The 13,175-nt window shown below is 32.6% G+C and overlaps 1 protein-coding gene across 1 annotated transcript in view; it reads right to left on the bottom strand.

Annotated features, from left to right (window-relative positions):
- LOC140148232 (uncharacterized) overlaps positions 1-12,217 on the bottom strand; it is a 42,203-nt gene extending 29,986 nt beyond the window's left edge. The window contains exons 1-3 of the mRNA XM_072170100.1: positions 11,838-12,217; positions 3,593-3,650; positions 2,594-2,728 (exon numbers count right to left, since the gene is read on the bottom strand). Of these exons, the coding sequence (XP_072026201.1) occupies positions 2,594-2,728; positions 3,593-3,650; positions 11,838-11,888 (244 nt within the window). The 5' untranslated portion in view covers positions 11,889-12,217. The remainder of the gene's footprint in view (positions 1-2,593; positions 2,729-3,592; positions 3,651-11,837) is intronic.
- Positions 12,218-13,175: the final 958 nt, after the last annotated feature.

The following is a 13,175-nucleotide window of genomic DNA, read 5'->3' as shown; positions in this document are numbered from 1 at the left end:
TTTGAATACAGAACAAACAAACAAAATGGGAAAGGGAATGAAAAAATATCGAACGAAATCAAGAATGAAACAACGAACAAATGAATTAAAGAACAAACTAAACGACGAACAAAAGAAGAACGATTCGGAAAAAGGTATACGAAAGAAAGAAAAACCAATGAAAGACAGAATGAAAACGAACACAAATAAAAATCCCTTTAAAAAGGGATGTGCTGGGACATGTTTGTTCACATTGAGTAACTTTATATTTCTTTTTATAAAAAAAGTCAAAATAATTTGAGGTGCAAAGATTCAGTTGGTTCAAACCTCAAAATCAGGCACTTTTTTCCCCAGATACTGATGATTCAGTTGGATTCCTTACAACAGTTCCATTCCAATTTGTATACTTTTATGCTCTTTATGTTGTTACTCCTAAGGTTTACGTTAACTAACTTACAGCCCAATACGAACAATTTTAAAATATGAGCCCTAGTTGACCTATGACCTCTAAACATTTTCACTCACTTGATGCCCCCTTACACAGATTATTACCACTAGTTAATGTTTGACATTGAAATTTACTTTTACAAAGGAGGGCAATTTCCCCATCGCTTTATCTAAATCAACAATGACCTCATTTGACCACTAAATGACCTTTGACCTCAAATATCTCCACTCACGTGTTGTCCCCCTACTCAAATATTATCATCACCAGGTTTGGATGGCATGAGTTGGAACCGACGTTTGCACCTTATAGTATAGATTAATTCATAGCTCTTTTTGTTTTTTGATGATTTAAACTTACAAAGTAACAAGCAAACTTTCAAGAAATATATTTTTTTAAGTACCAGTATATATTACAGGCCCACACAAACTGAACCCCAAAATAGCACCTTTAAAGCCAATAAGTGAATGTTTATTGATAATATTCGTAGTAACAAAATCCAATCATTACGTATGCTCTAATGCTTCATTCTAGTTTTGACATTTGTGTCATCATAAAAATAGACCCAAATATTTGAAAGTGATGTGTGCATCAATAGCTTTTGATCACCATCCTGTTACTAGGAAATGTACACAGGCCTATCTTATTTCCAAGCAGTGATCTTGTTTATTTATTAACACAGGTCTTCCCTAAAATAACTATGCTGCATGTTGCAGGGTCAATGTTACATGTAGTTGAAAATTATCCAACATATATTTGATAACAGACCACCACAGACAGACCACTATCTACATGAAGAGATTAAGGAACATGTGTATTCATTGCTCACTACTCAGCAGGTAGCTCTCAACAGAGATACAGGCCATACATGGCAGATACTGAACAACAACAAAGCATGTATGGTACCCGGTGTGTCTGCCCATAGAACCCATGGCCTGCCAAGCTCAGTGTGCTAGTGAAGAGAACCATCAAAACTTCCTAGTCTAGATTCAGAAATATTATTTTCCTAAAACATATGCCTATTTTACCTTAAAATGCAAAATCAACACAATATTTCTGATATCTGCACAGGCCAATTTTAGTATTCATGTTTGTCATAACCATTTTGATAATTTTTTTGCAATATTTTTACAAGTTTCCGTTTTCTTCATGAATTACTAATAGAAACAACAGAAAACAGAAATCAAGCAATAAGTGCTGGGTTGGCAACCCAGCACAAAAAGGGACAAACAATCCCAGGGCCAGCAGCCATCACTGCCAATTGCATGCATATTACCCGCTCGCATCCCTGATAAAAGCCAGCCAGGATATTTCACACCCCCTTCAAATCGCAAGATAAAATCACACTATTCTGTAAACAAATTTGTTTTAGACAAAAGCCGCAGCATTTACATGCATCGCAGGATAGCGCTATTAAAACTACAGCTCAAATACACCGTAGAGTGTTGAGTCTCTTACTAGTATATAATATTATAACGGAATGAATAACAGATAAAAATGATGAAAATACCATCAGAATAAAGATAAACGTCAATGTATGCTACGGAAAATGTCCAGAAAAAGCAACCATGTTGAACTTCATCGGATATGTATTTAACAATTCATGATTTGACACTGAAAATAAAATTCGGACTATAGAACCCGTTTACCAATTCGGACTAAAGAACACGGTATCTGTTTCGGACTATAGAACCGTTTTTCAATTTCGGACTATAGAAGCTTTTTTAAAATTCGGACTGTAGAGCCTATTTCCATATTCGGACCATAGAACCCTTTTTAAAATTCGGACTATAGAGCCTATTTTCATATTCGGACTAGAGAACCGTTTTTAAAATTCGGATTAAAGGACCTCTTTTAATATTCGGATTAGGGAACCTTTTTTAAAATTCGGACTATAGAACCTTCGAAATAAAGAAGCGTCGGAATAAAAACAGAATTTCGTATGATCATGGAAATGACATATTGTGTTTGGGAACAAACATGACATCTACAACAATGATTTACCTTCCCCTTCCCCATCAATCATATTGGACATATTGGGAAACCGCTGAAGACATTGGCATTTCTCAACATTGCACGGGGAAAGGGGTGACAGTTTATGTTATTTACACGCAAGCGTTCCAAGACTTATTTCCAAGATTGTAATGTTTATTTGAATGTGTGTATTACCTGGAACATTAACTTGATGAGGGAAATCATGCAAGTATGTTTCTGTCAAGTCGCCATTGCTGTCATAGTTTCGTTGATGTACTGCATCAGTCATCGAAGCATCAGCGACAAACTCCGCTTCTTCATACAAAGCAGCTACAATAATAATAATAATAATAATAATAATAATAATAATAATAATAATAATAATAATAATAATAATAATAATAATAATAATAATAATAATAATAATAACACTAATAATAATAATAATAAAAATAATAATAATAATGGGACATGAGAGCACCTCAGACCTATCGAATTGCATTCTGAATACGAAGCATGTCTTTCTGATATCAAATAATTTTCATTTTTTAAAATCACAATATAATACAAATTTTATGACAAATTATAAAAATTTGATATTTTTCAAATTTTTGATATATAACAGTCCTCGAAGTAAATTATATAAATCTAATGATATATTCTTAAAGTGTATGTAGCAGGGAGGAAAAGCCGACGGTCAATTGAAAATTTTGACTTTTCATATTTAAGATATGGATTTTTTTCCCAAAAAGACCTAATTTTTTTTTGAGTTTTGGGAAAAAATCCATATCTTCAATACGAAAGGTCAAAATTTTCAATTGATCGTCGGCTTTTCATCCCACCTACATACACTTTAAGTATAAATCATCAGATTTATAAAGTTTACTTCAAGTACTGTTAAATATCAAAAATATCAATTTTAATGATTTGCCATAAAATGTGTATTAAATTGCGAATTTCAAAAATCAAAATTATTTGATATCAGAATGACATTCTTCATATTCAGAATGCAATTCGATATGTCTGATGTGCTCTAATGTCCCAAAATAAATACTGTCCAAACGTTCATACCCCAGCCCTTAAGGCGAGACGGAGATTCTCCTCATATTTCTATAAGCGTTAACGTTATTAGGCGCTCAACCTGATCTCTTTTGTTGTTGTTGTTGTTGTTTTTGTTGTTGTTTTTGTACTTACCAACGTCTACATCATAGCCTGGTAAATTTGTAGCCAATCCAACAACCGTGGATACGATCTGTTATATCAAATAAACAAATTGTAAATAATAATGATGTATAAAAATATAAAACCATACCATGTTTTCAATTTCACGTAGTCCAGCTCGATAACAGAGGAATACGCTATGGTGCTCGACTTTGTGAGCTTATTTACAAAATGACCTTAATATAATAATGGTAGTATGGTGAATTCAGTAGATTTTGGCTCGAAAACCTCCCGATTCCAGAATAGTACTGTAATACTTTTGAAATTAAAAAATATTATCTTGTCATGCCAGATGAAACACAATTAGATATATGGGTTATTCCATTTAAAATCCATAAATATCATCTTTTGTGGGGGTGGGGGTGGGGGGAGAGGGATTACGTAGGTGGATTTGAGCCTCAAATGAATTTGTTTGCTAACTCAACCCCAAAGAAAATTTCAATCCCTAAAACAAAAAACAAAAAACACCAAATTTCACCTTTAATTTGGCCAACAATAGTGTAAAATTGAACATTGGTCTGGTATAATACACAAAATGTTACCTTAATTTTAAACTAAGATAGTGTACAATTGAAATATTTTCGCGCTTTGCGCGCAGTTATCACAATAACACAGGACCAAAATGATGCCCACCGGATTTTTTTTTTGTCTTTGCCCCCTCAAACAACTGACCCTGATACACAAGTGATTAAGTGAACATGTAAACTACCTGGACCCCCACCCCAGTATTTTACAAAGACCACACTGCATTTTAGTATTATGCAAGTAGGCCTAGGAATATTCCGTGGATAGGTCATCATTTACTGTTAACCTATACTTATATTTCTTATTGTGATTATTTTTGTAAATTCGCATAATGTTGCTCTCATTTTTTAAAATCATTTTGATACACCATTACCAGTTATTATATGTGGTGCAATACGTTTCACCATTAACATGTGCCAGTCACCCATGATTCCCATGTTTTATATTTGTTGACTATAATAAAAGCATGTTGACATGGCACAGGATGTCTGTAACATGGAAACCTCTCCATCCTCCACCCCATCATTCACCTTTGCTTAAACGCTCATTGCAATAGCTATATTATTTATCTATTTTATTATGAACTCATTATATAATAATTATTCAAATTTGGTTATGTTTTGTATATAATTATGATTGCTGAATTAGCCACAGATATTGTCTTTGAAGTTTGTTCTGCTTGAGTGATGTTTTTGCCTTTTGTTCTTCCTCATGCTTATCCATCTCATCATGGAAGAATTATTATCTCTTGGTATTCCGCGCGCATCACAGCATAGTGCAACAGACCGAAAGTAGGCAAAAACATAGATATCTCCTTTGGCTATTCAACCTATTGATACTTACCGTACTTATTTAATATTTATTATATTTGACTTATGTGTTCTGGCCTCTTTTGTGTGATTATGTGCCATATTTTGCATCAGCCAATATCCAGCTGTTCTGATAATGTTACTATTTTCATAATAATTATTTATTTATTAAAATCTTATTTATATTTATCAATATCCCAGCCCACCCCCATTCCCTCACATTTTTGGTCTAAGTGAGCTCGACTCATTTGTCCCAAATTGTTTTCATTGTTTTCGTATTTATTTATTTATTTTTTTCTAGATAATCCCATTTCCTATTCATTTTGTGTTATATAATTATATAATTAATAACGCTGTGTTACGGCGTTATATTTGTAATTTAAGCTTTGCTTTATTAAGTACCCTGGTAAATACCCTGGTACTTTTTGCCATATAGTTCTCTGTAAATTCTTTTCTTCTGCACCTTCTTCCCCTTTAGCACCCCTATGCCCGATTTATCTAGTCTTTTATCAGGACATCAATTTAACCCATCTAATTATGATAGCGTACTTAACTCACATTCTAATTCTGCTGATAGAACATGTAATATTGACCAACATTTAAACTGTAATTGTAGATATTATGATACTAATTCCATTCTCGACGAGGGCGCATTACACGATAGTGATTTTTCCTTATTCCATCATAACACTAGAAGTTTGAGCGGAAAAGCTACCAATATCATTGATTATATATCTATTATGAATCATACCTTTGATATAATTGGGTTTACTGAAACTTGGTTTAGCAACACTGATGAATCAAACCTAATTGATTTAGATAATTATGAAAAACTTGATTGTCTCCGTCATAATAGAAGAGGTGGTGGTGCGAGCCTCTTTATAAATTCTAAGCATAATTTTAGTCAAAGACCCGATTTAAAATTAAATACGACCGACTGTGATTCTATATTTATAGAAATTCCTGACAAAAAAATAATTGTAGGCCTTATTTATAAACCTGATTATGTTGATTATGACCATTAGGCCAAGTAAAATAAAATACAAGTTTCTCGTCCCCGCCCGCCTCCTTTTTGGCCGCCGCCTCCTTTTTTTTACTATTTACTATTAAAAAAAAATAAAAAAAAAAAAAAAAAAAAATCGAAAAAAAAAAGTTTTTAACTGTTTTTCCTAACCTTCCACCACTCTACCCACCCACCCCAAACCTTACTACATGTATACAAGCCCACCAAAGCCCAACTAGCCAAACACCCTTGCCAACCCCCAAAAGGGAATTAGGGCTAAAATTGATTTCACCCCAAAATCGGACCTATATTTAGCTTTTAAACTTAGTAGATGCATGAATATATTAATTAGTTTCAATTACTTTATTTAGCCTCATCTCATCAAAATGGCAATTTTCATGGCTAATTATAGGAAGGAGAAACCTTTCACATAATTTTGGAAATTAAAAAAAATTTCTAAAATTCTAAAAATACCAAAAAAAATACATTCAAGCGCAAAAGTTTTTTTCTTCTGGGTAAGAATTTTTTTCTTATGTGCAACAGCTTTTTTCTTGCAGGTTAGAAATGTAAGAAATAGGCCCATGCATGCATTTTGTATATGATGACCTATTTATCAAATTTCTAACGTGCAATAAAAAAGCTGTTGCATGTAAGAAAAAAATTCTTACCCAGAAGAAAAAAGCTTTTGCACTCAAATGTATTTTTTTGGTATTTTTAGAATTTTAGAAAAAATTTAAATTTCCAAAATTATGTGAAAGGTTTCTTTTTTATTTTGTTAGCGATGAAAATAACAATTTTGATGAATTGAGGCAAAATAAAGTTATTAAAACTTTCACACATTCATGAATTTTAAAACATTAAATATATGTCCGATTTTCAGGTGAAATCAATTTCTCCCCTAATTCCCTTTTGAGGGTAAGGGCAAGGGTTTTGGATTAGTTTAAAGGTTAGTTAGGCTTAGGTGGGTGTATATTTGGGGGTGGGTTAGAGTTTGTGTAAGGGTAGGAAAACATTTTTTTTAAATGTTAAATTTTTTTTTAAACAATGTTCGGTATCGGTTTCGGTATTGATTTCAAACCGATATAAACCAGGAAATTGGGTATATCGAATATGCCTATTGTCAAGCTGAACAAATGTACATTTTCACTGTTTCTGAATTTTGAAACATGCTTAGCAAGTGGACTAAAAATGATACAAATCATTTGTTTTGTAATACATAGCATCAGTATATTCAAAATAGCACAATATGGGTGATTAAATATACATTGAACAGCCATATTTGGCATGGCGGCCATCTTGGAAAAAATAGCAAAAATTTGAAAAATAGTAAATAGTAAAGCCCTGCCTCCTCCTTTTTTGAAAAAGTCCGGACGAGAAACTTGTTTCTTTTTTTACTTGGCCTTATATATCCCAACTCGAAAAAGCCTTGTCCACCATTACTAAAGAAAAAAAAACTGGTTTTATTCTGGGTGACTTTAATATTGATCTTTTAAAATACCACCATAATCAACAAGTAAACACCTTTGTCAACCTAATGTATTCATATTCATTCTGCCCTTGTATCGACCGTCCAACTCGTATTTGCTCAACCGTAAGGGGCACAACCATTTCGCTTATTGATAACATTTTCACTAATGATACGGACCATATAATAAAATCAGGCAACCTAATTACAGATCTTTCGGACCATTTCCCCAATTTTGTCTCGGTTAAAGGCCACCGTTTTCAAAATGCCCCTAAATCAATTCACAAAGAAACTAGGCAATTCAAACCCAATAATATTAAAGGCTTTAAAAATCACCTTGCTTCTGTTAATTGGGATTTTGTTATCAATGATGATAACCCAGAGACTTCGTATTCTAAATTTATTAACAAAACCACTGAATTACTGAATATCCACTGTCCTCTAAAATCAATTAAAGTTTCTAATCGTAAATTCGCACGTAAACCATGGATAACAATAGGTCTTCTAAAATCTATCAGAACTAAAGATAAACTTTATAAAAAATTCATAACTAAACCCACAGATGAAAATAAACTAAAATATACTAAATATAGAAACATATTGAATAGCCTTATACGTGCAGCCAAAAAGGCACATATTACTGCAGAAATCGATTCTAATAAATTTAACATGAAAGAAACTTGGAAAACTCTAAATAATCTCCTCGGCAGAAATAAAAAATCTAAATTACCCGACTTTTTCAAGGATACAGATGGTAACAAAATTACTGATTCTAATGCGATAGCAAATAATTTCAATGATTTTTTCACTAACATTGGTACTAAATTAGCAGATAAAATAACTCCTCCTCAGGTAAACTACGTCTCTCCACAAAAATCTAATAATCATCAAAATAGCATTTTTCTAAACCCAACCAACCCAGATGAAATAATAAAGATAACTAATAAACTTAAATCTAGTAACAGTAGCGGAATTGACAATATCAGTACTAAATTGCTTAAATCAATAATCAATGAAATTGCCGCGGCACTCTCTCACATATTCAATAGGTCTTTACTCACGGGTATTGTTCCATCACAACTAAAAATTGCTAAAGTAAATCCTATCTTTAAATCGAATGATAATCAAATTTTTAGCAACTATAGGCCTATTTCAATTTTACCTTCCATTTCAAAAATCCTTGAAAAAATCACGTATGATCGGCTTCTTGACTTTATAACAAAAAATGACATTTTAAGCCCTCATCAATATGGTTTTAGGCCACAAAGATCCACCTACATGGCTATCAACGATCTTTACTGCAGAATTACCAGCGATCTGGACGATAAACAACACTGCCTTGGCATTTTCCTTGACCTAAGTAAGGCCTTTGATACCCTAAACCACGACATCCTTTTAGATAAACTCAATGATTACGGTATCAGGGGCCTTGCCAACTCCTGGATCAAAAATTATCTTTTGGGTAGAAAACAATATGTTGTCTACAACAACACCACTTCCGATTGTAGTGATATCGTCTGTGGAGTCCCACAAGGATCAATTCTTGGGCCACTTTTATTTCTCCTTTATATTAATGACCTCCCCCTCTCTTCCCCCTCCTCTCATTTTATTATTTTTGCGGACGACACAAATATTCTTTTTTCCCATAAAGATCCCTTGGAACTAGAAAAACTAATTAATAATGAACTAAATAAAATATCTAATTGGTTTAAACTAAATAAACTTTCTTTGAATATTGATAAAACCAACTTTATGATCTTTAAAACAAACATAATAATAAGCAAACTCCCGATTTTAAAATTGAAATTGATAACAAAAACATTGAAAAGGTTGATACAACTAAGTTCTTAGGAATCCTTATTGATAGCAATCTCACCTGGAAAGCCCATACATCCCATATAACAAAAATTGTCTCTAAATATAATGGTATTATTAGAAAAGTCCGCCCATTTCTAAATCAAGATTCTCTCCATACACTTTATAATACACTGGTATTACCTTACTTATCATATTGTACGATTATATGGGGAGATAAAAATAATTCTAATTTAGATGCTCTTTTCATCACCCAAAAGAAAATTATTAGAACCTGCACTAATTCACTCTGGTTAGAACACACGACCCCATTATTTCTCTCTTTAAACGAATTAAAATCCGTGATATTTATTCTCATCAACTTGCAGTGCATATGTACCGATACCATCATGACCAATTACCACCTGGACTCCCAAATATTAATTTCACTGTCCGATCCGACATTCATAACTATAATACTAGACAGGCCCTTGATCTTCATATCGATCCTACTGATTCTAAACTTGCTAAAAACACAATCAAAACCCAAGGCCCAATGACTTGGAACTCATTAAATAAAACCATTAAAAATTGCCGCTCCCTTGCTTCATTCAAAAAATCCCTTAAGAAACATATTCTTGCTCAATACAACTCTAGTGAGACCATCAACAAGTACGCTCCATTAATTTAGGTCATTATTATTGTTATATTCTTATGTTCTGCCTCCCCCCTCCGCACCATAATTTTTCGTTGTACAATCTCGCTCTTAAATCATATTCTTTTATATATTTAATATTATACATACGTACTTAGTTTTTCTGTATCAAATTGTATCTTATTGCTATTATGCTCTCTGTACAAAACATCATCCATGGTATAAATGTTTAGTGATTGTATATACCCTTGTTTTTCTTTTCTGTTTTTGTTTTTTCCTTTAAATTTAATGGACTTTAGTATTTTGTATTTATATAGCCTACCTATTCCATTTTTGTATTTTCTTTTTTTCGTAATTATATTTATATTAGGCCCTATATGATATTTTTTTGTAAACCATGGGGTGCCACCTAATTCACGCTATGCGTTCAGGACTGGCATCCCCGTCTCTTTCATATGATATTTCACCTTTTATTATTATCATTATTAATATTATTATTATTACTTCAATATTACAATTATTATTATTATCATTATTATTATTATTATTATGTATATTTGTGAATTTCTATGTTTGAGATGAAACCAAATAAATGAATCTGAATCTGAAAAAAAAAATAAGATCGAATGTATTCTGAATTATGATACAAGATACAATTAGACATTATTTCCATTTGATGCAAATATCTAATAAGAATTAATATTTTACGCTCCCGGGTTGGAAATCGCTGCTGCTATCGAAGCTCTCAACATTCCAGTTGAAATCCACACTACCTCTGTGCAAGATTTTGGAAATATCTTCCACAGTCTCTTTCACAGGGGGAGCATGTTTTTCATATGTAATTGGTCAGGGTTAATCATTTTGAAACCCATTCTCCCCCTGTATTATGGCTTTACCTATATCTTCCACAACTGGAGTGAGTATTTCAAATGGAAGTTACCCAATTGCCTATTATATTCGAAACTCATTGTCCCTCTGTAGAAGACTTTAGCTAAATCTTCCACAGGGGTAGTGTGGGTTTTAAATAGAATAGCCCATTCCTAAAAACACTCAACTATTAATAAGCTCAAAGCTAATTATTTTTTATTCTATTAGTTAAAAATTTGTTATTCTCTGGACCATAACGAAGATAAAGAAGATGCCTTAGCGACCTGCCACAATACCATGACGATCTGCCATTTGTTTACACGTTGTCATGGCAACTATATTCCATTTTCAGTCTAGTCTTGGTATCTTTAATTTATTAAAGAAGATAACAAAAAGGCTGGTTTAAGCTCATTGGCAGTTAATTAGAAGAAGATAATGGAAAATAATTTCGTTGACATCAAAATGGCTGAAAATTCGTATGTATTTTTTGATCATGACGCATTTCCAAGAAAAATAATTGACCAATGTTCGGACTAAAAGCACATTTTTGTTACAAAGATATTTTAAGTAAATATGAAAGTACTGACAGATCAAAGACATGTGATTATATTATTGATCAATTATTTGAAAACAGAATTTTAGTCAATGTTATACTTAAAAGTATATGGCATAGACTTCGATGGTCTGTGGTATAAAATTAAAACACTTTATGTCATTTATGATGTGGATATGGCCTATAATAGGATAACATTATGAAGGCACAATACATAATCAAAACAAAAACAAAATAATCGCAAATTTATCAAATCAATCATCAGAGGGCTTTTCATTATCATCTTTTTAACCCAATTTTCAGTCAATTTTTATATATTATTGTCAAATTTCGCAAAAGTCTTTGAATAAAGAACACGGATTCAATCTGCCTGATATATAACGCTATATATAATGAAGGCATATGGTTCATTATTATTTATATTATTAACGATTTAAATTTAAAACTATATACAATAATTATTATTGAGCGAACACAAATTTATTCATAAAAAAATTATTCGTTAATTTTTTTTTTCAAACCTTGGTGAATTCCGATATTTACTTACCGAAGAAGAAAAGAACAACGTCAAAATTATTTTCATTGCAGTGATGCCCATCCTCAGGTCCTGAAGCTTCTTACGACCAATTTGCACACTTCGTCTTTTGCTATTTCCAGAATATTATAATCAATGTTCATGTGGATGCTTCATAGAGTTTATGAATCATTATTTGGAGAAACATTTCCTCGCGTCGCGTGTATTTCACGTTCAGATTATATAATTATGTTAAAAAGCGTATATCCAGCCCAATACACAGACAGAAACTTATATCCTGAAAATTATTCTTTATTCCTCCAAAAATCCGCAATAGGTTATCATTTTCAATGCGTTCGAAGACTATTGTCTATCCACTAATGTTGAAAGTGCATCTTTGCGCACATCCACGCTTAATTATTGTTTTCAAAAATGAATTGAGACGATGCACTGTACTGATCATGATCATTACCGAAGGTTGATTGAGAAGTACACGAGTAAATGAATATTACTTCTAGACGCTTCGCTGAACGTGGCGATTTCTTTTAGTATAATAACATCATAGGCCAAAATAGGAAACTGAGAAGAACCAACGACATTGAACAACGATCTACTGTCATCACCGATACTTTTTTTCTCCTGAATTTGGACATGCACTTTTATTTTTTCAGAATTATTAAATGTTGGTTGATATGTTCGATTTCTCTGCTCGTGAATATTGCACTGCGAAATTTAAACATTTCTTTTGTATACTTTGATCAGGTAACTTCACACCAAGCGATTATGCGTTCACACGATTATGTAACAAACTGAAATGAAAACCAAAACGGCTTGCTACAAGTTGTAAGTTTCTAACAAAGGGTACAAACAAAGATATCGATAATGAAGTCAGTCAAGAGCTTAGGCAGGATAATATGAAAACACGTGAACAAAGCCAATACTGAAACTCAATACTTGAAGCGACCAAATATCTAAATAAATTTGGGTGTAGGGTGGGGATGTGAATTGGGTGTTGGGATAGTTGTGTGTGGCGTTAACTGCTATAGCGCAGAAACAGGATAATTTACAGAGCCGGCAAACGTGCGTGTGTAAACGAGACCGAGAGGGGGGAGAGAGAGCGTGAGGGGGAGATTGGAAGGGAGAGATAGGGAGCGGGGAACATACAGACAAGGATTCACACAGAAATACTGACAGACAGATTTGTTCCAGGATTTATCTTGTGTTTATTGTTACATGCATATTAATACAAGCTAATAAATAAGCCATAGTCAAATTTGGCATTGTTTAGAACGCGTTTCTTGAAAGCACGCACTATTAATATAGAGACTCTTGTGTCAAAATTTGTTCACAAGCTGTATCAAAATGATACAT

This window comes from Amphiura filiformis, chromosome 3 (assembly GCF_039555335.1).
Source record: "Amphiura filiformis chromosome 3, Afil_fr2py, whole genome shotgun sequence".
NCBI classification, from domain to species: domain Eukaryota; kingdom Metazoa; phylum Echinodermata; class Ophiuroidea; order Amphilepidida; family Amphiuridae; genus Amphiura; species Amphiura filiformis.
The sequence above is the reverse complement of the archived record's forward strand: the minus strand, read 5'-3'. Positions and strand labels throughout refer to the sequence as shown.